The sequence below is a fragment of the Lontra canadensis genome, unplaced genomic scaffold, assembly GCF_010015895.1.
Source record: "Lontra canadensis isolate GAN:19392208 unplaced genomic scaffold, GSC_riverotter_1.0 scaffold59, whole genome shotgun sequence".
Taxonomy (NCBI): Eukaryota; Metazoa; Chordata; class Mammalia; order Carnivora; family Mustelidae; genus Lontra; species Lontra canadensis.
Window position 1 is genome coordinate 1559363 of NW_022631053.1, and position 27188 is coordinate 1586550.

Here is a 27188-nt window from a genome sequence, read left to right on the forward strand (position 1 = left end):
CTGGAGTCTGTTAAAGGCTTATAACTTATAGGGGGGAAGGATTAGAAGGTAAACTGTGGTTAATTTTAGTCAATTTCTGTGCTCAGCACAGTAGTAGCTATTCTCCCCCACCCCCAGGCAGGAGCCAGGCAGCTGTGCATGTGTTCTTGGAGCAGCTTATACATAGCATATAGGAGCTAGAATGGTCAGAAAGAATCCTGTCTTCCAGATATCAGATTGCTGCTCTGATTATTCATTGGTGCTTCTGATGTCGGAAGTGTAGACAGAGAGGTAGGTAGCCATTTTTATTGCACCTCCCTTCGTTGTTGCAAGCGCCTCTCCATCTGGCTGAAGTGACTTCCAAGGGGTTTAAAAGGCCTGCACCGCTCCTGCCCACTTTATTCTTCACTTTTCCCCCTTTTGGGAGCCAGACATTACAGACTAAGGCCCTCAGAAACAACTGCATATATAAGAAAATTAGAAAATGAGTGTGTGAGTCCAGGGAAAGGCTCAGAAAAGACCTAAGAAGATAGTAAGTTTATGCCTCAGTCTGATCCTCAGCACAGAGACACCCTACATCAATCAAAAACACTGAAACAATAATAAAAGTCAGCAAGGCTTGGGGAAGGGGTAGAATCTGATTTCCAGAGTTACTACTTTATTAAATAGCTTCAAATGCCCAGTTTTGGGGGCACCTGGTTGGCTCAGTCAGTGGAGCATGCAACTTGATCTCAAGGTTTTAAGTTTGATCCCCATGTTGACTATAGAGATTACTTAAAAATAAAATCTTAGGGGGCGCCTGGGTGGCTCAGTGGGTTAAAGCCTCTGCTTTCAGCTCAGGTCATGATCCCAGGGTCCTGGGATCGAGCCCCACATCGGGCTCTCTGCTCTGCAGCGAACCTGCTTCCCCTCCTCTCTCTCTGCCTGCCTCTCTGCCTACTTGTGATCTCTGTCTGTCAAATAAATAATAAATAAAATCTTAAAAAATAATGAAATCTTAGAGGCGCCTGGGTGGCTCAGTCGGTTAAGTGTCTGTCTTCAGCTTAGGTTGTCCTGGGATCCTGGGATTGAACCCTATGTCTGGCTTCCTGCTCAGCTGGAAGCTTCTCCCTTTCCCTCTGCCTGCCATGCCCCCTGCTTGTATTCTCTTTCTCTCTCTCTCAAATAAATAAAATATTTAAAACAAATAAATAAAAAATAAAATCTTAAATAAATAATTCCCAGTGTTGAAGGAAAAAATAAATTAACTGAAACTCCCTGAAAAAGACCTGATAGCAGATCTACTAGACAAAAACTTTAAAATAACTGTCTTAAAGATATTCAAAGAACTAAAGGAAGTGTAGCCAAAGTTAAGAAAACAGTGTGTGAATAAAATGGAAATATCAACAAGGAGATAGAAAATCTAAAAAGAAACCAAAAGGAAATACTGGAACTAAAAAGTACAATAACTGAAATGAAAAATTAAGTAGAGGGATTTGAAGGTAGATTTGAGCAAGCAGAAGAAAGAATCTGCAAACTTGAAGATAGGATTATGAAAGTTACCAAGTGTGAGGAACAGAAAGTAAGAAGATTGAAGAAAAGCAAACAGACCTAGAGGACCTATATGATACAATGAAGTGGACCAACATACACATTGTGGTAGCCCCAGAAGAAGAGAGAGAGAGAAGAGCAGGGGGAATATTTGAGGAAATAATGGGTGAACACTTTTTGAATCTGATGGAAGACATGACTTAGAAACATGCAAGACACTCAACAAACTGCAGGTAAGATGAACTCAAAGGGACTCAGACCAAGACACATTATAAATAAACTTTGAAAAGACAAAGACAGAGAGAATCTTGAGAACAGCAAAAAGGAAGTGAAAAGGAAGTGAATTATCACATGCAAAGGATCCTCCATAATATTATCAGATTTCTTTTTTTTTTTTTTAAGATTTTATTTTTTTATTTGAGAAAGAGCACAAGCAGAGGGAGGAACAGAGGGAGAGGGAGAAGCAGACTTCCTGCAGAGCAGGAGTCCAGTACAGGGCTCGATCCCAGAACTCCAGGATCATGACCTGAACTAAAGGCAGATGCTTAACAACTGAGCCACCCAGGTGCCCCTATTATCAGATTTCTGATGAGAAACTTTGGAAGTCAGAAGACAGTGGGATGATATATGTGAAGTGCTAAAGGAAAACAACTGCCAATCAAAAATTCTATATCCAGCAAAACCGCCCTTCAAAAGTGAGGGAGGGGTGCCTGGCTGGCCCAATAACTGAAATGCATGGCTCTTGATCTTGTGGTTGTGAGTTCGAACCCCACATTAGGTGTAGAGATTACTTAAAAATAAAATCTTTAAAAACAAAAAACAAAAGTGAGAGAGGGGGGCGCATGGGTGGCCCAGTGGGTTAAAACCTCTGCCTTCAGCTCAGGTCATGGTCCCAGGTTCCTGGGATCGAGCCCCGCATCGGGCTCTCTGCTCAGCGGGAAGCCTGCTCCCTCCTCTCTCTCTGCCTGCCTCTCTGCCTACTTGTGATCTCTCTTTCTCTCTCTCTCTCTCTCTGTCAAATAAATAAATAAAATCTTCAAAAAAATTTATTTTAAAAATTTTTAAAAATTAAAAAATTTTAAAAAGTGAGAGAGAAATTATGATATTCCCAGATAAATGGAGACTGAGAGAGTTCATGACCATTAGACCTACCCCAAAAGAAATGCTTGAGGGAGTCCTGAAAGGTGAAAGGATTCTAGTCAGTATCCCAAATTACAGAAAATCCATTTACAGTTGCATCAAAAAGAATAAAAAACTTGGGAATTAAGGAGGTGAAAGACTTAGTGAAAACTGCCAAAGAGTGCTGAAAGAATTTAAAGAAGATGTAAATAAATGGGAACACATCCTAGGGCGACTGAGTGGCTCAGTCGGTTAAGCATCTGCCTTTGGCTCAGGTTATGATCCCAGGGTGCTGGGATCTAGCCCGATGTTGGGCTCTCTGCTCAATGGGGAGCCTGCTTCTCCCTCTCCTTTTGTCTGCCACTCCCCCTGCTTGTTCTCTTGCTCTCTCTCTCAAACAAATAAATAAAATCTTAAAAAAAAAAAAAAGTGGAAACACATCCCATGTCACAGATTGGGAGATTTAATATTATTAAAATATCAGTACTACCCAAAGCAATAAGGTTCAATGCAGTGTCTATCAAAATCCCAATAACATTTTTTATTAGTAGAAAACCCATCCCAAAATTCGTATATAATTTCAAGGGACCCTGAATAGCCAAAGCAATCTTGAAAAAGAACAAAATTGGAGGACTCACACTTCCTGATTTCAAAACTTAGTACAAAGCTATAGTAATCAAGGGGTGCCTGGGTGACTCAGTGGGTTAAGCCTCTGCCTTTGGCTCAGGTCATGATCTCAGGGTCTTGGGATCGAGCCCCACATTGGGCTCCCTGCCTCTCTGCCTACTCATGATCTCTTCTCTCTCTCTGTCAAATAAATAAATAAAATCTTAAAAAAGAAAAAAAAGCTACAATAATCTAAACACTGTGGTATTGGCATAAAAACAGACATATAGGCCATTGGAATTGAATAGAGATACCAAAAATAATTCCTCACATATACAGCCAAATGATTTTTGAGGAGGGTGTCAGGAACATTCAGTGGAGAAAGAACAGTCTTTTCAAGAAATGGTGTTGGGAAAACTGGATCTCCACATGCAAAAGAATAAACTTGGACCCCTCCCTAACACCATATATAAAATTTAACTCAAAATGGATCAGGGACCTAAATGTAAGACCTAAAACAGTAAACTCTTAGAAGAAAACATAGGGCAAAAGTTTCATGATACTGGGTTTGGCAATGATTTCTTGGAAAAGAAAAAAATAGACACATTGAATTTCATTAAAATTTAAAAATTTTTGTGCATTTAAAGACACTGTCAAGGGTGCCTGGCTGGCTCAGTTGGTAGATCATGTGACTCTTGATCTGTTATCATGATCAAGAGTTGAGTCTTGATCTCTCATGATCAAGAGAGGGGCTCATGAGTTTGAACCCCATGTTGGGCATGGAGCCTACTTAAAAAATAATAATAATAAAAATTTTTTTTAAAAAGACACTGTCAGAGGTGGGTAGGTGGATGGGTTAAAATGGGGATTAAGGAGGGCACTTGTGGTGAGCACGGGGTGTTGTAGGGAAGTATTTAATTGTTATGTTGTACACGTGAAACTAATATTACACTCTATGTTACCTAACTGGAATTTGAGTAAGAACTTAAAACACGCAAATTACATACAAATAAAAAATAAATGACATATCTTTTTTTTATGACATCTTAAAAAAAAAAGACACCATCCACAGTATAAAAAGACAACCCACATAATAGGAGAAAACATTTATAAATCACATATCTGATAAGGGATTAATACCCAGAATATATAGAGAGCTCTGAAACTCAAGAGCAAAACAACTTGATTGAAAAACAAGTAAAGGACTTAAATAGACATTTCTACTAAAAAGATAATCAGATGGCTAATGAGCACATGAAAAGATGCTAAACATTACTAATCATTAGGGAAATGCAAACCAAAACTACGGTGAAATACCATTTTACCCCCATTAAGATGGCTACTTTAAAACAAACAGAAAAGAACAAGTGTTGACAAGGATGTGGAGAAATCGGAACCCTTGTGCACTATTGATGGGAATATAAAATGGGATAGCCGATGTGGAAAACAGTATAGTGATTACTTAACAAATTAAAAATAGAATTACCATATGATCCAGCAATTTTACTTCTAGGTATATACCGAAAAGAATTGAAGAGATTCAATTGGAGAGATTTTTTTTTTTTTTAAGATTTTATTTATTTGACAGAGATCACAAGTAGGCAGAGAGACTTGCAGAGAGTGAGGAGGAAGCAGGCTCCCCGCTGAGCAGAGAGCCTGATGTGGGGCTCAATCCCAGGACCCTGAGATCATGACCTGAGTTGAAGGCAGAGGCTTTAACCCACTGAGCCACCCAGGCACCCCTGGAGAGATCTTTCTTGAAGAGATATTTATACACCCATATTTATAGCAGCATTATTCACAATAGCTAAAATGTGGAAACAACCCAAATGTCCATCAATGACTGATGAATAGATAAACAGAATGTGGTATATACATACAATGGGATATTATTTAGCCTTAGAAAGGGCGGAAATTCTGCCGTATACTACAACACGAATGAACTTTGAAGACCTGCTAAGTGAAGTAAGTCACAAAAAGACAAATCTTCCACTTATATGAGGTACTTAGTGTAGTCAACATCATAAAGACAGAAAGCATCAGGGTGGTTAACAGGGGCTGGGGAAAGGGGCAATGGGAAGTTATTGTTTAGTAGGTTTAGAGTTTAGTTTTACAAGATGAAAAGAGTTACAGGGATGGATGGTAGTGATGGTTGCACGACAGTGTGAGTGTGTTTAATACCACTGAACTGTACGCTTACAAATGGTTACAGTGGTAACTTATGTGTATTTTATGACAATAAAAAATTAAAAAGAGAGAGAAGAAGAAAAAGAAGATTTATGTTTGCTGGTTTACTATGATACTAGGGAATACCATAGAAAAGAAGTTGAGATGTTTGGGACTTTGGCTAAGGATATTGATACTTGAAATAAGATTACATTTCTTAGTTGCACTGAGAAGCAAGCAGAATTTAAAAACAAATCACCCAACCTTTCCCAACTTAAACTGATAAGAAATTATATTTGCCACACTCTTTTTCCTATGGTGCTCAGTCCCTCTTGGAGTGGGCCTGTATGACCTTTGGAGCTCAGTTTCCATTTTGTTGTGATTTATTGAGTACCAGCAACTTACTTGGCACAAGACACCACCTGTGGGGTCATGATTTTTCACATTGTCATAAACAAAAGGAAGGAACAAGGAACCAAAATTAAAGTTAGTGATCAGGTATGGCATAATGTGTGGGTTCGAGCCCCACATCGGGCTCCCTGCTCAGTGGGAAGCCTGCTGCTTCTCCCACTCTCCTGTGTGTGTTCCCCCTCTCACTGTCTCTCTGTCCATCAAATAAATAAATAAAATCTTTAAAAAATTTTTTTGAAAAAGTATTCTTCTCTCCATCAACTGATTTGTTGTCTAGATTGTAATATACCTTTTCCTCTTGTCAGTTTCTCCAATGTACATGTTATAAAAGGAAGAATCCAGTTCTTCACACCCTTTGATTCCTGTGGGATGCTGATATTGTGCTCTATAAAATTTAAGTTATTGGGATCCTAAAAGACAGTGCTTAAAAAAATGTGTTTAAAATCACCCCTGGTGATTTGAGGAGTGAAGAAAGAAAAGGTTGCTGTCTCTGAATTGACATCTTTTGCACAGAGCATTTTAGTTGGTAGTAAAGTTCAGCAATGGACTCGGTTACCTGAAGAAAGTGCATTGACCCATAAGACATGGTATCAGTGTCCTTTCATACGACAGTGGTATAACTCCAGCATGCTGAAATTACCATAAATGCCTTTCCATAATATAGGGAATCTGGTATCTAACAAAATAGTGGAGAGGATACATGAATTCTCATTTATTTGAGTAATAAAGTGTACTTTGGAAATGGTGATGGAAAGGCATCAGATCATTCTGAAAGTGTGCCCTGTTAAAGTCTTAGGACCCAAAGGTGATAAAGTTTTTGAACAGTTATTTTCATTATCACTATATAAAACTTAACCACTCCAACAGCAATTTACTGAGCACCTACTGTGTGCTCACCTCTAGGCCAAGCCCCAAGATGGGGCAAGTGGAAGCGTAAAGAATAAGTGTAGGAACCATTTATAACCCTTTAGAGGTTTACAGTGTACTTTAAAGGATCAAACTTTGAGACTACAGAGACCAAAATTCTAAATTACATGGTATAAACTGTTGAAGTACCATACAGGTTTAGGAGAGAGAGATTACTACAGAGGCATGAGAGAAGTGTTCAAAAAGCAATTGAATTTCAGCTGGGCCTTGGAAAAATGGTAGGATTTGAATGAACAGGGGGAGAGAGGAAGACATGGCAGAAAATAGGCAAATTGTGTGGAGGCACCAAACTGAGAACAAGGAGACTTTGCAGATCAGTAGAGAGAGTGACCTGGATAGAAAACATCAGTGAAAGAACAGGAAAAACTAAGTTCTAAAAATACAAGAGGACCAGAAAACTAATACATTTTATATTCCTTTAAAATCTCCTTTCGGAATGATTTCAGCCCCCTTCTCTTCAGAATCAAGAAATTCTTTTCAGTGATTTAAATCCCCTTTGTTGCCATTTTGACTTTTTCTTGTTGTCTTGATTTTTGAAATTTTATTTCTCATTCTAAGCACCTTGCATTGGAATATTCTCAACCTGCGTGGACCCAGCCTCTAGTTCCATTGGAAAGGTTGGGTATTGGGGCTCCTGGGTAGCTCAGTGGGTTAAAGCCTCTGCCTTCAGCTCAGGTTATGATCCCAGGGTCCTGGGATCGAGGCCCAGTATCCTCCGCATTGGGCTCCCTGCTTAGTGGGAAGCCTGCTTCTCCCTCTCCGTCTCCCCCTGCTTGTGTTCCCTCTTTCACTGTGTCTTGCTCTGTCAAATAAATAAATAAAATCTTTAAAAATAAATAAATAGGGCTCCTGGGTGGCTCACTGGGTTAAGCCGCTGCCTTCGGCTCAGGTCATGATCTCAGGGTCCTGGGATCGAGTCCCGCATTGGGCTCTCTGCTCAGCAGGGAGCCTGCTTCCCTTCCTCTCTTTCTGCCTGCCTCTCTGCCTACTTGTGATCTCTGTCAAATAAATAAATAAAATCTTAAATAAATAAATAAATAAATATCCTACTCTTCTTTTGGATATAATGAAAATTCTGTCACCGTTATACACATAGACAAGAGTTTTTTAAGTTGGGCATGCTTTGTATCACTTACATGATATATGCTAATTGGCATTTATTCAGCAAATCTTAAATACCTACTGTGTGCAGGTACTGTTCTAGGTACTTAGGATGCTTCCACGAATACACAAATGAAGAGGATCCTTGCTCTTGTAGAACTTTTATTCTACTAGATAGGTTCATTGCTAGACCAACTATCAAATGTCTTTCCTCTTAAAATTACTTCTTTTTTACAGTGGCCTGATTTAGTCAGCTGATAGAATCTTTAAGACACTCAAACAGCCTCCTCCAAACAGAAAATTCCTTACTCCATAGACAGAGGAATTTACGCTAGGTATAATTTGATGGTCCCCCCCACCCCACCCCATCCCACCCCACCCCACCCCCCGTTCATCCTCTTTTACTGCTCTGACAACATTTTCTCTTGGAGTATTCTGGGAATAAGTTTCCTGTTCTTACTTTTCCTGTATAAATTACCTTGCTAACACATATAGCCTATGAGCTGCCACTGCTGTGGCTGTAGTTATTTGTTGAAAAATTCTGTACTTTGCAATGATTCATTCAAGAGCCATGAAGCATTCAAAGCAGGATGTGTGACTCATTTAGTAAATAGCAGCATCTTGAAGGAGGGAACAGGAACCTAGGATTGACTAAGGTACAAATGAAAGTTATGTTGGCTTTGAGGTATGCTTATTTAGTCCTTTGCCGCCTTCTCCCATTCCCTACTTTCCCAAACAAAAGTCTCTTAGATTGGGAATAGAAGCACTGCAGTGAGGGTGGGAAGCATTATTAGGACTATTGCAAATCTCCTAGTTTCTCCTTTCAGAATATGTGATCAACAGAAGAGATTAAATAATGTTCATAAAAAGGTTATTCTTTTCCATCCTGTTTAGCCCTGCTATCACCGTACCTTAGAGCTTGCTCCCCATAGTTTTTAGGCTTGCTGTGGCTTTTTCATGCAGTTTTCTTTTCATCAAAATATGCCCATGTGTAGATACTATAATAAAAGAAAGCTATTCTGTCCATGAAGTGCTGTCAGACCCAGAGACTTTGGAGAAGGGGATAGTTAGGCTTCAGCATAAGGGAATATTCAGACTATCACAAATGTAAACTCAGTTCCTTGTATTGTTCCCTGATCATTTAGGCATTCAGGGCTCATTTCCTAATAACCAAAGAGTTCTCATTTGTCTCCTTCCCCCAGTCTGCTCTTCTAAAACAAGGAAAGGGACATGTATTAATCATAGGTCAAGGCATCAGAGTGTTTTTAAATGTGAGGCAAATCCACATGGAAACTGGAGCTGTGGTGGCCAAAAACAACATTTCAGGAACGAATTTGGCTAGGGTTTGAGTGCATATTGCACAGAAATTTCATTGGTTACAATACTTTACCAAGGATTTAGCTTGAAACTGTTATATATCTAGTGCCCATATGCTTGTGCCTGGCTCAGAGTCAATAGGCAGAAATTTAGCTCTAGTTTGGCTTGAGTTCTCCTTTGCCCTGAGCCTTCTCTTCAGTTCTGTTTAGTGCTATTATTTCAAAAAGTTTCTGGAAGACTAGTTTAATGGGATTAAGAAAAGAACTTGTTCAGAGTTATTCTGCAAAGAAAAAACAAGTTTTACTCTAATACCTGTCTTGTCTACCTTGAGATTAAAAATGTAGAGAACTAGCTGAGTACATGCTGTATGCCAGGTACTATACTGTTTTATAGAATTATTTCATTTAAAAGCTTAAGAAAAGAGGGATATGAGGAAGACTTTTGGGGTACCTGAAATATGTATCATGTCTTGATCTAGGTTGTCATTGCATCAGCATTTACTTATATAAAAATTCATTGATGGGGCTCAGTCGGTTGAGTGGCTGGCTCTTGGTTTCAGTTTAGGTCATAATCTCCGAGCCCTGGGATCAAGCCCTATGTCAGGCTCCATTGCTTACCAGGGAGTAAGGATTCTCTCTCTCCCTCTCCCCCTACCCCCACACATGCACTTGCTCACTCTCTCTTAAATAAATAAATCTTAAAAAAAAATTCATTGAGCTGTACACTTAATGTATTTTTTTTGGTGCATGTTATACATCAATTTTAAGAAACTTAAGGGGCACCTGGGTAACTCAGTGGGTTAAGCCTCTGACTTCAGCTCAGGTCATGATCTCAGGGTTCTGGGATCTCGAGCCCCGCATTGGGCTCTCTGCTCAGCGGGGAGGCTGCTTCCTCCTCTTTCTCTGCCTGCCTCTCTGCCTACTTGTGATCTCTCTTTCTCTCTCTCTCTCTCTCTGTCAAATAAATAAATCTTTTTAAAAATGTCAACTTTTAAGACTTCATTTACTGAGATGTATTCCTGATTTACAGTTCCCACCATCTTTGTTTTTTAGGCCATTCCTGGCCCTTGACTTCGCTCTATTCATTTAGTCATTTTCCTAGTAGATGGGATTCTGCTTCTATCACAGAAGGATAGGTGAGAATGAAACTGCCTAGAAACAGAAAAGGATTTTTACCAAAGATCTCTTGTGGAAAATTGTTAATGAGAAACTATACTTTCCCTGCCCATTCTGCAACTGATAGCAGTTTTCAAATTGATCCTCATGCCCCTGACATTAAGAAACATTTACGAGGGGCGCCTGGGTGGCTCAGTTGGTTGAGCGACGGCCTTCGGCTCAGGTCATGATCCCGGACTTCCAGGATCGAGTCCTGCATCGAGCTCCCAGCTCCTTGGGGAGTCTGCTTCTCCCTCTGACCTTCTCCTCTCTCATGCTCTTCCTCACTCATTCTCTCTCAGATAAATAAATAAAATCTTAAAAAAAAAAAAAGAAAGAAACATTTACGAGATGTTTCCTAACACTTATTAAACCAAGAAAATCTCCACTGGGGAATAAAATTCAAAATTAGCCCAATTGTTTTGATTTGCTTCTTGTGTATTATCTCTTTGTAACAAGGCAGTGCATGAGAATCCCACCTAATTTGTTCTTCTTCCAATTATAATGCCTTCTATCTCCGTCTTCCCAATTTCCCTATCCTAAGTATTTGCAGATCTGTAGTACATCAGCCATTTTATAAAATGAGGTTGGGAGTTTTCTGCCTGTGTTTTTTTCCTTCCAAGTTTTAGATCCAAAAACATGCGTTGGCAGTTTGGCAAGAGAAACTAAAAAACAGCCATTTTTTTCCCCTCTTGTTTCTTTTCCTCTTTCCCTATAACCGTGTAGCAGAATTTCTCAGCAAAGACACAGTTAACATTTTGGGTCAGATAATTCTTTATTTTAGGGCACTGTCCTGTACATTTCAGCATATTTATCAGCAACCCGTGCCTCTACCCTATAGAGGCCAGTAAAGTGCCCCAGGTTGTGATAAACAGTAATGTCTCCAAACATTGCTAAAATGTCCTCTGGAGGTCAGAGTTGTTCCTGGGTGAGAACCACTGACATATAGTATAAACTGTATTTAGAGAAAATGGGTTTGGGGGGCAAGATTCAAGATTGGCACATGATTAAAATTCCTATCAGGTCTTTGAGAATATTATCTAGATCAGAGCTGTCCAAAAGAAATACAACGCAAACCACATATGTAATTTAAAATTTTCTAGTAGCCACATTAAAAAGTAAAAGTAAACAAGTAAAATTAATTTTAATAATGCATTTTATTGGGGTGCCTGGGTGACTCAATCGATTAAGCATCTGCCTTTGGCTCAGGTTATGATCCCAGGGTCCTGGGATGGAGCCCCTTGGGCTCCCTGCTCAGTGGGGACCCTGCTTCCCTCCTTCCTCTGCCTGCTGCTCCCTGCTCGGTCTCTCTCAAATAAATAAAAATTAAATAATAATAATACATTTTATTTAACCCAGTATATTCAAAATGTTATTTCAACATGTAATCAGCATGAAATTAATGAGATATTTTACATTTTTTTATCATTTTTTGTCCTGCATCTTTGAAATCCAGTTTGCGTTTTCACTTTTAGTGCATCTCAATTCAGACTAGCCCCATTTATTTATTTATTTTTAAAGATTTTATTTATTTATTTGACAGAGATCACAGGTAGAGAGGCAGGCAAAGAGAGGGAAGCAGGCTCCCCACTGAGCAGAGAGCCCAACAGGGGGCCCAATTCCAGGACCCTGAGATCATGACCTGAGCCAAAGGCAGAGGCCCAACCCACTGAGCCACCCAGGTGCCCCTAGACTAGCCCCATTTAAAGTGCTCAGTAGCCATGTGTGGCTAGTAGCTATCATATTGGGTAGAGCAGATCAAAAACATCTTGGTCTATAGGGTGCACATAATTACCACATAATACTTCTCACCCATTTATGCCAAGAAGCTGCCCTGATGCATTTACTTGAGCAAATTAGATGCTAAACCATAGTTACTATACAGATCTTCTCCCAAGGCATATAAACTGCCTTCTTGATTCAGTATGACTTATATTCTTCAGTCTCCATTTTGAATTGTAATCAGCCCTCTGTTATCTTGGAGATGGCTAGTATCTACATATTCCTTGAAAATTATCATTATTTACCCTACAGGCAGAATGAGTGTTCCTGACTGGTTCTTTGCCAAAACCTTAGTCATAGGTAAGATGAAAGAACAAGGGAAGACCCATTAAGGGTATTAACAAATGGGAGATTTAGATTTTTAAATGGGCAATAATTCAAAGAGGAAATCCTTTTGAGAACCCCGCCACCCATTTTAATTCAATAGAATAATCTATCTAATAAGGTCAAAATTTTTATCGCTTAATGATTTTAGATATTTTAATTGAGAAATTGCTTTCAGAGGGATAGTTTACTAAGCACACATTTCAAGACTGATCTAGAGAATTCTTAAGGGTTAATTTTTTTTAATTTTTAAAACAATTTTAAGGATTTTTTAATTTTTTCTTCTTGTAATCTCTACACCCAACATGGAACCTGAACCTATAACCCAGAGATCAACAATCACACGCTCCACCAGCTGAGCCAGTCAGGCTCCCCCTTAAGGGTTAAATTTTAATAAATGAGAAAGAATATAAGGAACAATAAAAATAATAGCCAGATCAACATTCACTTTAATAAAAAGCTTTAGTATACATTTATTCTTCCCTTCCTACTCTAGCCATATAAAAATTATATTAGAAATTATAAGGAGAGGGGCACATGGGTCGTTCCGAGGATTTGAGTTTCTTCTGATTTTGACTCAGGTCATGATCTAGCAGTCATGGGATCGAGCCCCGAGTTGAGCTCTGTGCCCGGAATCGGCTTAAGATTCTCTCTCCATCTTCCCCTCCCTCTGCTTGCTCACTTTCTCTCTCTTTCTTTCAAAATAAATAAAATCTTTTTTTTTTTTTTTTTTTTAAGAAAAGAGAAAGAATTATAGGGAGAGATGACTGAAGCCAAGACCAGGCCAGTGCTCTGCTTCTTAAAATTCTGCCCATTTGCCTCCTCCTCAGAAGCTCACTACTTAATTTAGTCAGGGATTCTTAACTTTTATGGTGTCACGACCGCCCCCTCTTGGTAGTTTGATGAAACCTGTGAACCCCTTTTCAGAATATTGTTTTTATTTTTATTTATTTTTCAGAATATTATTTTTAAATTAATAAAGTAAAATACATAGAATTACAAAGGAAACTAATTATTTTGAAATACAGTTACCAAAAATATTTTTAATATTTGATAATGTAGGGGGCCTGGGCAGCTCAGTCCCTTAAATGCCTGACTTCGGCTCAGGTCATGATTTTGGGATCCTGAGATCGAGTCCCACGTTGGTCTCCCTACTCGGTATGGAGTCTGCTTGTCCCTCTCCCTTTGCCCCTCCCCTCGCTTGTATGTGCACGTACTTGTGCATGCACACTCTCTCTGTCCAATAAATAAATAAAACCTTTTTTAAAAATTTGATAATGTCGGGGTGCCTGGGTGGCTCAGTGGCTTAAAGCCTCTGCCTTTGGCTCAGGTCATGCTCTCAGGGTCTTGGGATCGAGCCCCGCATCAGGCTCTCTGCTCAGCAGGGAGCCTGCTTCCCCCTCTCTCTGCCTGCCTCTCTGCCTAGTTGTGATCTCTGTCTGTCAAATAGATAAATAAAATCTTTTAAAAAATTGATAATGTCATATGTGTGGTATTTAATTAATGCATTAGATAACAAGTTCTAGTGGTAGGTCTTGTGATTCCCATAGTATCAAAGTAGCAATGAGTATAAAGGACATTTTTATATATGTGATAAGAAGATATGTGTGATGTCTATTCGAGTTAGGAATGTTAAATTTCAGAGTTTGGTGCGAATAAAGATGTATTTTTTTTTCCTATCCATGATCACGGTTATCAAGCCCTCTGAGATGCCAATGGGTAGGAAATCCCTTTGGCCACCTTCAGTTCTTTTCAGATCCCAGCTTTTGATTTGGAAAAATTAAATAACTCAAGGAGAGAACAGGGCAGCATGGAAGGGAGTGTGGGCTGGGCTGTGCAGCGGAAAGGAACCAGAGCTAGAGGCTAGATAAGACAATCGGGACTGTGTAGCAAAATTGTAACAGAAGGGGAGTTGCCTTTTTAAAAAAATCGTTTTTAAGGATAATTTATTTGAGAGAGAGAGAGCACGAGCAGAGAGGGAGGGAGAAACTCAAGCTGACTCCACTACTCATCATGGAGTCTGGCATGAGGCTCTATCTCATGACCCAGAAAAGAGAGCTCGGCCTGAGCCGAAACCAAGAGTCTGTCACTTAACTGACTGTGCCCCCCCTGGCGCCCCTATGTGAACTAAAATATTAAGTGATCCTAACCAGAGTAAAACCTGTTGGAGGTTTCAAGTCTTTTCTCTCAGCTCAGTTTTACACAGACTTTATTTTTGATAGTAGAAAAGGACTTTTATTTAAAGTCACTTTTACTTAAAGGTCATTCTTCTAGATTCCAGAACATTGTCCAAAATTTTTCAAGCTACCTATATGAAACTTCCTTGAAGTACTTATAAACATCTTTTTGGAAAAGATTGTTAGAACATTACCAGTGTTTCGAAATTCTACACCTCTGCCTGATCCACTGCTCTTCCCCTAAAATGTTGGTTTTTCTTTGTTGTAGACTAGATTCTGCTCATTTCCTTTTACCAAATACCTGGCAAGCCCAGAACCTCAAGAGTGACTTATTTAACCCACAAATATCATACCCCTGGTTAAAACACTGTTCTCTTCCTTTTTTCACCCTCAGCCCCAGCCATTTTTCCTTAGGCAGAAATCTTGAAGGAAACAGTTGATGCCTACGGTTAACCAACAATACAGAAAACTAAAGTTCTTGGATAAATTCCCCCATACTTTATCAGTTTTATCCTGGATCCATCAGAAACCACTCCAAGGCAGTCTTTTTGACAGTTTTACTTTTTGGTTCTTCATCCTCTTAATTGAAAATTCACTTTTCCCTACAGGCCTGGAGTCCTAGCCTGGGAGGATTTTACACCTTAAGCTAGCTTTAGTGCTGATAGGGCTCTGAGCAAATTTGGGGAAAGTATCTACTTCCAGGTAAGATAAAGGAACTTAAACTGAAGTTCAGTGTCACTTTCTTGACTGGATAGGAGCCGGGATGGGTGGGGCCAGCTCCTGTGTATTTGGTTTGCAGTCAAGAAGCACTGGAAAAAAGAGCTAAAGGTATAGTGTTTGCTGGGAAATGGGTATATATCTCATGAGGAAAGTAAAAGGAGGGGACTAACCAGTCATTATTTTTAGAAACAAAAAGACAAATAAGCATGTTTCAGAGGCTCGCTGGTGAGGGAGCTATGGGAAGCTGCAGCATCCAAGCTGTTCCTGTGTTGCAGGCATGTTTTAACGAAGGAACCAGGCCAGCCAGCCTCAAAGGGAATTCTGAGGGTATCATTCTTTTGAATCACTGCTGTTCATCAGTTCTCTTCACCTCCCCAGCTTTAAAGAAGGGGTGGGAGCATGAATTACTATCCAGTAACCCTGTCTTACATGTCGTAACTGAAGCTGACCTAGCCTCACCTTTTCATTGTCCTTTCACCCAAGCCCCTAAATAAATAAAGCCTCTACACCATCTCCTTTTCCCTTCCCTCATCCTGCCTACAGGGTCCTCCCTACCCTAAAAAAAATTTTTTTGCTTGCATTTTTATTCTGTCATTCTATAGCCAGCAGCATTGCACTGGCCCCTTTATGGCTGCCGGAGCCCAGGCGGGCTGCCCGATGAGGGGAGACAGCATTTGGCCGATGGGGCTGGTGTGTGCCATTACTGCTGGCCATTGGGCCTCTGTCCTCTATGGCTCCATCCTGGCTCATTAAAACCCTGAGCCAAATAGCTGGGCAGGCGCCTGCTGCAGCACTGTGGGGGCCAGAAAGTTAAATGGTTCTCCTAATCCTGCATAATTTATCTCCCTGTTAGCCCCCTCATAAATAGTCCAGTTCAGCCCCACTGTGGAGAGCTTCATTCTGAATTTCCTATTTTTGTGATGACCAATGAGTGTCCAGCTTTTCCCTTCTTCCCTCTTTATTATTATTATTAAAAATTATTTCCCCCTTGTTCGCCACGAGCCTTGCCTAAATGTTTTTTTCATTTGGAGCCTCCTGCCTGGACCCCACTTCACCAGCAATCTGTCCACTTCTCTCATTTGGACCTGATACCGCAGAGCAGTTGGTGCTGCGGCCCTCCTCTTCTCCTCTCCGCACAGCTTTCTAGTGCCTCTTTTTCCCCTTCCCCATTTTCTCCTTTAATCCCTCTCCTCTCCTTTTCCGTCACTTCCAATTTTTTCTCCTTCCCATTTCCCTTCCAGCCCCTCTGTCCAGGGACCATCCTTATTGCAAGATGTTTGGTAGGACATTTTAAAAGGGCACTGAATCGCTTTTTTTTTTTTTTTTTTCCTCACATCTCTGTTTCTGTTTCGTTTCAGAGATTTACAAACGAGGACCACCTGGCAGTTCATAAACACAAGCATGAGATGACATTGAAATTTGGCCCAGCCCGAACTGACTCAGTCATCATTGCAGGTACTTGCTGCCCCTGAAGCCACGTGCCTTGATATCACCAGACAGTTAAGATTAATACCAGGGACCAGATGTACTGGGAGCTCTACTCCCCTTTTCCCATTAAGAGCCCTTATGTGATCTGCATTTAATCAGGAAAAAGGAACACTAAATGCTCCCAAGTTTCTATTGTGCCCTCCATTCTGTTTTAAATACAAGATTGGGTTCTGCGGTTTTTGAGGGTAGGTGTGTTGAGGTTTTGTCTTGGCTTTTTTCAGCCTATTCCCTCCTTGCCTTCTTTTTATTAAGACTTTGGAAGATTTACAGACAAAAGATGCCTTTGGCATTTCTTCCTACCCACAGTGAAGGGGTGAACAAAAGAAAGCAAGAAAGCCGACTTAGCCTGGCTGCTTCTCTTCCACTGGGTGTCAGTTTCCCCCAAGCAGGCAGATCGTCAGTTCGTAAATTCAGCTTAGCTTGTGAACCCAGACAGCCCTGAGGGCACATTTCCAAAGCTCAAACAAGACATTTAGTCAATGGGACTTTTCTAAGCCTATCTGGGTGACCTGGAACCTCTTGCTGGTTGTTTTAGATAGTGTCTTGCTTACGTATGCCATGCTCTAGGGAGCATTCTCAGAAACTGCTCTCAAATTATGCAGCAGTTCTACTCTGCCATTTTCAGCTAGACAGACATACAAAACGGAGTGGGCTTTTTCTTTCGATACTGTGAGGGGTTCTAATTTAGCCTGAGTTAAGTAGGCTTAATTAGCCAGTAGGGGATTTAGTTGATAGTTATTACATCAGTTCATAACTCAGATAAGACACAATTTTTCTAAATATTACTAACCAAATGCAACCTAAGATATAGTGAAGGAAAGAGAGAACCTCCTTCTCCATGCTTTTATATGTAAAGAAAGGAACTTGCCCTTACACATCTCCTAATCCTTATTAATTCAGCAAATCCTTATAGCTACTGTGTGCACCAGCCACTTTGCTAGGAGTTTGTAGATTATAATTCCTGGAAAAGGACATGAGTTGGGGACATTGTCATTGATGATCCTTAAGAAAACCTGGAGGAAATCTTAGGGAAGAGTGGATATGGTATAAAAATATATGTAGGTGGGTACCTGGTGGCTCAGTTGGTTAAGCATCTGCCTTCAGCTCAGGTCATGATCCTGGAGTCCCGGGATCGAGTCCCACATCGGGCTCCCAGCTCCATGGGGAGTCTGCTTCTCCCTCTGACCTTCTCCCCTCTCATGGTCTCGCTCACTGTCTCTCTCTCTCTCTCTCTCTCAAATAAATAAATAAAATCTTTAAAATACATGTATATGTAGGTAACACATACTTAAATTTATTAAGTCAAGGCACACATACATGAAAAAAATTTTAGAGTTTGCGGTCAAGTACAAGTGATAATTCAAACAGTATAAATACTAAGAGAATGAATATTAAGTGGAATTAATCAGAGAAAGTTTATGAAAGAGGTACATTTGAGACCAGATTATCAGTTTGGAAAGATTACTTCAAAGGTGGGAAGTTCTATGCCAAGTCTATAAGAGTGATGAGAGAAATCAATACAGGATAGTCCCAAGGAGAGAAAGTGTTTTCCTGTTACTCTTTGCATTCTGTTCTGGAGTGCTCATCCCATTGCACATGACTCCAGTTATCCTGTTGAGGAGGATAATTCTCATTTCTCTAAATTGAGACTTTGTGTCCGACATGTATTTCAATCCCTTATTGAACACTTTCTTGGCTGTCTTTCTGTCCTTCAGATCTTCATGCCTCGCCACACCCTATTTCTGAACTTCTCTCCTTGTCTCCTAGACCTTCTCCTTGTTATTCAGTGATATCAGTAGTCTCAAAATTTTGAGTTGTTAAAAAATAAAATCTTGAGTTGTTTTATTCTTTCTTCACATTCTCTCTGTTCCTCCCACTACCCTCATTATGCTTAGGTTTCTCCAGAGCTGGTCTCCTTGACCAGTCTCTTGTTCTCGTCTTGCATTCTCTTGAAAACCCAGTCTTGGGGCCCCTGGGTGGCTCAGTTGGTCAAGTGTCTGCCTTTGGCTCCAGTCATGCTCCCAGGATCCTAGGATTGAGTCCCACGTCAGGCTCTCTGCTCAGCAGGCAGCCTGCTTCTCCCTCTCCACCCCCAGCCCCCTGCTCATGCTCTCTGTCTCACTCTCTCTCCCAAATAAATAAATAAAATCTTTTTAAAAAGAAAGAAAGAAAAGCTAGTCTTCCTTAAATTCTTCTGCTTGCTCAAAATATGTCTGGGCACCTGGCTCTCTGGCTCAGTTGGGGGAACATGAGACTCTTGATCTCAGGGTCCTGAGTTCAAACCCCATCTTGGGGATACAATTATCACTTAAAAAAAAAAACAAAACCCACAATAAAACCCCTAAAAACCTTCTCCCTCTAAATAAAATGCTCTTAGGTGGGGGAAAAAAAAAGAAGAAGAAGAATCTCAAGCTATAAGAGACTCTTAATTGAAGGAAACAAACTGAGGGTTGCTGGAGGGCAGGTGGATAGGGATTAGATAACTGGGTGATGGGCATTAAGGAGGGCAAATGATGTAATGAGCACTGGGTGGTATATACAACTGATGAATCACTGAACTCTACCTCTGAAACTAACAATATACTGTATGTTAATTAATTGAATTTTTAAAAAATCTGTCCTAGTCTTCCTATTTTCTTTTACTCTCAAGGCTATTTATACTTGGACTCTCTGGCTTTCTGTAATCTAGCCTGATGATACCTACCCCACTTTGTATACAACTTAAATACCTGACTTGATTTTTCTTTTTTCTTTTTTTTTTTTTTTTTTTTGCATTTTAAGTTGACTTCACACAGAACTTGGGGCTTGGGCTCATGACCTTAGATCAAGAGTCACAGGCTCTGACAGCCAGCCTGGCACCCCCTGAGTTGATAATCTTTACCCTAGATGTACCTTTTTCTCCTCACCTATATGTGGTCCCATACCCTGTCTCTCCCTGTGTCTTTATCTGCCTTACTCCTCTTACCCTCCAAATCTTCTCTTCTTTCTCCTGGTGAAAACCATTCTTGAAAGCACAGCTCAAGTCCCACTTCTTGAAACCTCCTAACTCTTCTGTCATTAATTTGTCTTTATTTAATTACTACAACAAATTTATTCCCTACTGCACATGGTGCCTAGTTTTGTGTATACTATGATGCTGTCTATGTATATTGGTTTATTTCCTCGACTAGAAAACATTTCTCTGTCCCCTAGGGCAAGAGCCATGTCTTACATTTGGCAAAACTCCTATACTTGTAACCATCTTCTCCTCCAAATTTACTCACAAGTGTATATGCATATAGCATCAAAACATGTAGAAAGTATTCAGTAAACACTTGTTGATTCCTTTAAAATCATCAGAGCACCCTAAAGGTTTTCTTACTTATTTTCTGGCTGTTTGGTTATTTGTTCAGGAATGGGAGCAGCTTGTGTGAGTCTCAGGTCAGAGAAGCAAAAGGCCCTCTTCTGCAATCGCCATGCCCTTAGCTGCCCTGTCCTGTTTCACTTGACTTGTGATTTTTTTGTGTGTGTCCTTACTGAAGTACTTTTGAGCGTAAAGGATGATATTACCTTCATTCACCCGGGGATGGAGGGAAAGTGGCTTCATCATTGGCCAACCAAAGCTGCCAGAGGACCTTTTAAAACTATTTTGGGAGGTAGTGGTAACTTTTCCAAACACTCTCATTCAGAAGAGGTTTTGTTTAAATTAAAAAAAAATTTTTTTTGCTGTTTTCATGGAAAATCCCAGTGGACTATTTCCAGTCGATCATGCTAAAAGGAACAATTTTATTCCCAGGTCTCACTCCTTAAAATGTCATTTAAACATTGTTCTATTTCTGTCATTCAGTTTAGCGGTTTGGGGTATGAAATGAATCCCTGAGGGGACTAGCATGTCAAAGAAAACCATCATAATAGAAGTTTAGATCAGGGAACAGGATTCAACTGACCTAAGAGAGAAAAACTAGAAAACCAGAATGGGGAGAGAGGAGCTCAAATCTAAAATTCAAGTTGCTTGTAAAGTTTATACGGGTTGCCGATCACCTTCCTCTTCCCAGGGGCAAAGGCACTGTTGAGGAAAGATTTGTGCCACCCCTGAGAGGATATTTCGGCTGGCAAAGCTAAATCCAAATATCCTGGTTTCCGGAATTTGCTCTGAGCCCAGGTTTCTGTGAAATGAGCTCTATTGTTTGCAGTTTCCTTTTCTAGCTCATGATCTTGCTGTCTTGTTCCTCAGCCCCAAGATTTGCCTGGAATGCCTTCAGAAGGTAACAGACCCTTACCTCAGTGACCACTGAAAGACAAGGCACCATTTCTTACTTGGTAGCTTTAGCAAGCAAACTCAACCATCTGATCCTCAGTTTCTTCTCCTCATCAGATTTTAACGTCCATCTGCTTATACCTGCTCACTTCAGACCTAGCAGGGAGTAAGTTTAAAAGAGAAAATGTCACTTAACTGTTCTTTATTTTCAGATCTGGAAGTTTCACAAATTCCACCTGGGTGGGTGGTTTTGTTTGGTTTGGTTTGGTGGGTGAGGGAGGTGAAACCAGCCTCTGGGAGAAAGAGGGCTACAGGGAGAGTCACGCAACAAAACATTGTTCTGTCTTCCCTCTGCTGGCCTTGATGCAGCACAGCACAGACACCCTCTGGTGGCCTAGCACTGGCCTTCACCCGCTCCAGCTCCGTAAAAGCAAATTTGCCCTAACACAGAGACTCTTTCCAAATATAAGAATAAAAATGTGTTCTCTGTATACCGTCAAGTTTTAATTTCAGGTCAAAACTAAAATAAAGTTTCCTTTTTTTCTTTTTCATGTCTGCAGATCAAACTCCTACTCCGACTAGATTCCTGAAGAATTGTGAGGAGGTGGGGCTCTTCAATGAATTAGCTAGCTCCTTTGAACATGAATTCAAGAAAGCTGCAGATGAGGAGGAAAAAAAGGCAAGAGGCGCGACTTTTGCTGACAAACTGGCAGTGTTCAGATGGAGGCTATTTTCATTGTGCCCTGGGATAATTTGCTTAGTCGGTTAAAGAACACAATTATGGGCTTCATTCTTTAGAACCAGATGATGCCCAGTAATCCAAGTCAGCCTTCATGTCTTCAAGGGGTCCAGATGATGGATCAATACAAGTCTGTCTTTAGCAAAAATTAGGCTTCTTGCCCTTTCGGTGGAGCATTAATTCAGTAATCTCTCTCTCTCTTTTTTTTAAATTTCTCTTCTGAAAATGTTAAGGATGTTGAAAGATTATAAATTACTTAGATTCTGTGAGATAATATTTTTTGGGATCAAATCTGTTACTCTTTTCTGAGCTAATCAGTCTTCTTACCTGGACTGTTGGCATTCAGCCAGCCAATCAACAAATATTTATTGCATTTTGACACTTCTTTGTTTCAATATATGTAGCTCTTACCTTCAGGTAGCTTTCTCGTAATATTCCAGACATTAAACTTCAAGAAGGGGTTCGTAATGCCTTCCAAAGGAGATCAACTAGGATCATGAAAGGATTAGAAATTGTCACTTTGGGAACATATAAAGAAACTGAGGAAGTTTTGCTTGGAAAGGAGAAGTTTTAAGGTGAAAAAAAATAGTGTTCTTCAAATATGTGAAGAGCTTTCATGTAAAAGAGGGGTTAAACTTACTCTGTCTGGCCCAGGGGTAGAAATAGGACCAGCAGGTAGAAACTATCACAAAGTGTGTGCAATTGTATGTAGACCACTTTAGTGTAGATATTGTAGAGAGGATTAGAATGTTGGAATCCCTTATTCTGAGTTCTTTCCTTCTAAGAGGTAAATCAAGAGAGTTGTGCATTTTTTTTTTCATCCAGCATAAATTGTAATTGTAAGAATGCAAGATAAGTTATCCTTATCACAGGCGGTTTCTCTAAGTTCCGTAGCTTCCTCTGAGCTTCTTTTCCTGCTGTCTCCCTCAGACTGAAAAAAAGCAGGGAAATCCACTGGCTTATATTTGTAGTTCCACTTTCAAACGGCTGGACTAGCCACAGTCTTCTCGTCATTACTTTTCTTCAGAGACTCCAGTCTCTCATCTCTCAGTGGCTTCAACCTATGTGGTATAATTTTATTTTATAGCTTCCCTGCCTCATCCCCCAGCCACCATCATTTCTCCTTCTCCCAAGACAAATCAGTCCAGTTGTTTCCACCAGGATGTGAATGATTTAAAATCGAACTCATTAGAGGCAAATTCAAGAAAATTAACCTCCCTTTAAAAGTGGGAAGTCTTTTCTACTGCCGTTTTAACTCAGTTGACACTCTGGGAGGCCGTTCATAGTTGGTCAGGCTTTTACTCATTGGGCATCTTGATATTTCTTCCTGCCTATACAGGGGTGGTCTTTACCTCCCCGTGATGAGAAGAACAGACTCAGTAGAAGATTGTGTCTAGGAATGTTGACTGAGTCTAAAATTTCACTGAACCACAGCTTTTCTGGGAGATGCCTCTAAGGAAGTTTAAACCTGTGGTTCTATTTACTTAGAGGCCTCTCTTTCCCACCACCCTCTGACTTCAGGGATCCCAGAGTTAGCTGAATTGGGCCCGACATCTTCACAATGTAGAAAAAATGAAGGCAGAAATGAAAGCATCTCTGCTATTGTTCGCCCCCATCAGATTGGAGAGAAAGAACCATTACCACCTTCTCTAACATGGTAGACACCAGATTATCTTCAGTGTGCTCAATTACCAAGATTTCTGGGGATTAAGGTAGGAAGGGAAGAGTTAGAAACAAGCTCCTCTTTGACCAAGAAGCCTAAAATATGGGAAGAATAGAACAAAGGATCTACTTTTTCATGAAACCAGATTGCAGTGCCTGCCCTTCTGTCATGCAGTGTCAGGGCCATCCTCTCAGATGGTTTATGGTTCCCTGCAAAGCCATTTACACCTCCACAGTTTCTGTGAAGTGATTCACCACTGCCAGAAAAGCACTCTCTTTTCCTTTCTGGTTTCCTCCAGTCCTGCTTCTGGGACCAAGGTCTAATGTCTTTAACTAATCAAATGACCAGGCTTTCCTTTCCTCATTACCCCATACCCTAGCTTCCTAACTTCTAGCTTCTAGCACCAGATGTTGGGGTAAAGTCACCATCAAGGATGGGAAGTTCCCCGGAAAAGATCTTTCCTGTCTTGTTTGCAGTACTTCATTAGCTAGTCTGTCTCTGTTTGCTTTTGATACTTGTGTAATCTAGTCCTTCTGGTTGGCAGAAAAAGTGCTCACAGTTCTCTAGTGGCCAGCAGAGCTGTTTGGAAATAGGCAAGCACTGGATTCAGGAATCCTTATACTTTCCTGAAAAATGATACAATTATGATTTAAATGACATCTTTTTTTTTCTCCTTTCAGGGTCTTTATAAACATTTATAAGTATTGTTTTCCTTTCAGAATCGTTTTAAGTATTCACCCATGGTGAAGCATGCATTATTTCTATTTTACAGTTAGAGAAACTGAAGTTCTGGGGCGCCTGGGTGGCTCGGTAGTTAAGCATCTCCCTTTGGCTCAGGTGATGATCCCAGGGTGCTGGGATCGAGCCCCACATCAGGCTCCCTGCTGAAGTGGGAAGCCTGCTTCTCCCTTTGACTACCACTCCCCCTGCTTGTGTTCCCTCTCTTGTTGTGTCTCTGTCAAATAAATAAATAAAATCTTTAAAAAAAAAAAAAGGAAAAGAAAAGAAAAACAGAAGTTCTGAGAAATTGAAATGATCTGACCAGACTTGTACATAAAACCTAGGTTCCATATTTGTTTGACTTGCAGTTCAGTTCCTTGACCAAAGGCTGAACTTAGAAGTATATTTCCTCGGGGCATTAGACTGCCTCAGTCAGTAGAACATGCGACTTTTGATCTCAGGATTGTGAGTTCAATCCCTACATTGGGTGTGGAGCTTACTTAATAATTTAAAAAAAAAAAAAAAAAAAGGAAAAGGAAAAGAGAGTATATTTCCTCATCTTTGAACTGGAAAGATTTTTGATTCAGCCTATAGGGAATCATGGGGTTGAACTTTGCTTATTTGTCTCTTTAACAGGCTACTGCTGGGCCCCTTGATATGTCTTTGCCTTCCACGCCAGACATCAAAATCAAAGAAGAAGAGCCAGTGGAGGTAGACTCATCCCCACCTGATAGCCCTGCCTCTAGTCCCTGTTCCCCACCACTCAAAGAAAAGGTAAATTCTCTACCAAGGATTATCCCAGGGATGCCTGGGTGGCTCTGTCAGTTGAGCGTCCAACTCTTGGTTTTGGTTCAGGTCATGATCTCAGGGTTGTGGGATCAACTCCCGTGTCCGGCTCTGCACTCAGTGGGGAGTCTGCTTCAGATTCTCTCTCCTTCCCCCTTTGTTCCTCCCCCTGCTCATTTACATGGGTGTGCTCTCTCTCTAAAATAAAAAAAAAAAATCTTAAAAAAAAAAAAGGAATTATCCCAAGTGTTAATTGATAGGTAGATTAAGTTTTGATTCATTACTTGTATAAATAGTATGTGACACAGGATTGATTATATTTAAATAATGCTCATTATTTATTTATTTATTATTTATTTATTTTTAAATAATGCTCATTATTTAGAAGATTTATATAAATTACACCTATTCTCTGACCCAGTAGTTCCACTTCTGAGTCTATATGGAAGTGAAATTAGTATATAAAAAGTGTATAAGAATGCTCATAACAGTTATATTCATTATAGTAAAAAAACTGAAGTATTCCAAATATCCATCAATAAGAGAATGAATAAATAAACAAGCTGTGATATATTTCTAAAATGGAATAGTAGGGGTGCCTGAGTGGCTCAGTCAGTTAAGCATCTGACTCTTGGTTTCAGCTCATCATGATCTCAGGGTCATGAAGTCAAGCCCCACATCAGGTTCCATGCCAGTCTTGGAGCCTGCTTAAGATTGTCTCTCTCCATCTCTCTTTGCCCTTTGCCTCCCCCAACCCCCCCTTTAAAAATAAATAAATGAAATATAATGGAATACCACATGGCATTAAAAAAGAATGAACTAATGATATACACAGCAGTGTAGATAAATCCTACAAATGTTATATTGAACAACAACAAAATTCAGACACAAAACTACATACATGACTCCATTTACGTCAGGTTCAAGAACAGGCAAAACTATTTGATGATAGAACTCAAAGTAAATGTTTAACTTTCATGAGGGAAGGTATGGATTGGGAAGGGACACCTTCTGGGGTGCTGGAAATGGGCTCTGTCTTGATTTGACATATATGAAGTCATTTAGTTATATCCTTTAGATTAATATACTTTATGTAAATTATACTTCAGTTATTCTGGGGTTTTTTGGAGGGGGGTTGCTTCTTGTTTTGTTTTGTTTTAAGAGAGGGAGAGAGAGGAGTGGGGAAGGACAGAAGGAGAGAGAGAATCCCAGGCAGGTTCCATGCCCAGTGTGGAGCCCGACATGGGGCTCAATTTCACGACCCTGAGATCGTTATCTGACCTGAACTGAAATCAGGAGTCGGCCACCCAACCAACTGCACCACACAGGCACCCCTGTACTTCAGTTACTAAGTGGGAAAGAAAAATTATGTAATTTGTAAACTGGAGATTAGGGGCGCCTGGGTGGCTCAGTGGGTTAAGCCTCTGCCTTCGGCTCGGGTCATAATCCCAGGGTCTGGCGATCGACCTCTGCTCAGCAGGAAGCCTGTTTCCCCCTCTCTCTCTGCCTGCCTCTCTGCCTACTTGTGATCTCTCTCTCTCTGTCAAATAAATAAATAATTTTTTTAAAAAACTGGACATTAAATGATTTTGGAAAAAAAATCTTAGAAGGAAACCTTCTAGTGACTCAAAGAGAAAATCTACTAGAATTCTAAGTATTATTTTTTAAAGGTAACTTTCTATGAGGTAATGTTTTTTATAAATTTACTGAAATACAGTATACATACAAAAAAGAGCATGAATTGTGAGTATATAGCTCACTGAATTTTCATGAAGTTTACAGCCTGTGTAACCGGCACCCAGATATTATCAGAACCTCAGAAGCCCACTCATGCCTTTTTCCAGTCCCTACTCTCTACCAGGGGTTATTAATTTTAATGTCCACTGTGGTTAGAACATCTGTGCCTCATTTTACCTCCCTCCAAATTTGGTTTGATAACTTCTCCAACCTACCGCCTCCCTAAACATTGCAATTGTCCCTCCTCCCTCCCCTTTTCATTAGCAACCAGGTCCTAAAGGTTGTCTGGAGCTGTGTGAGGGCCAGCGTGGCCACTAGCACCTAAGGTCCCAAACAAATTAACAGTGGGAAGTGGTTTGTTTTATTACAACATGACCATTAAATTCAAACTTCCATAGTCTTCCTCCATAGCCTTTTTTAAAGGGTTCTGTCTCGGGGCACCTGGCTGGCTCAGTAGACCGTGCAGTTCTTGATCCCAGGGTCGTGAGTTCAAGCCCCGCACTGG

The 27188-nt window shown here is 40.3% G+C and overlaps 1 protein-coding gene across 14 annotated transcripts in view; it reads left to right on the top strand.

Moving 5' to 3' along the window:
• LOC116878846 (cyclic AMP-dependent transcription factor ATF-7) overlaps positions 1-27188 on the top strand; it is an 81416-nt gene that overhangs the window by 42805 nt on the left and 11423 nt on the right. For 9 of the 14 annotated variants that reach the window (XM_032876611.1, XM_032876612.1, XM_032876619.1 and 6 more), the window contains 3 exons: positions 16672-16768; positions 21599-21717; positions 24797-24934. In XM_032876611.1, the coding sequence (XP_032732502.1) occupies positions 16672-16768; positions 21599-21717; positions 24797-24934 (354 nt within the window). Of the gene's footprint in view, positions 1-15213; positions 15296-16671; positions 16769-21014; positions 21205-21598; positions 21718-24796; positions 24935-27188 lie in introns of those variants that run through there. The other 5 variants (XM_032876617.1, XM_032876609.1, XM_032876618.1 and 2 more) reach the window with 4 other exon arrangements.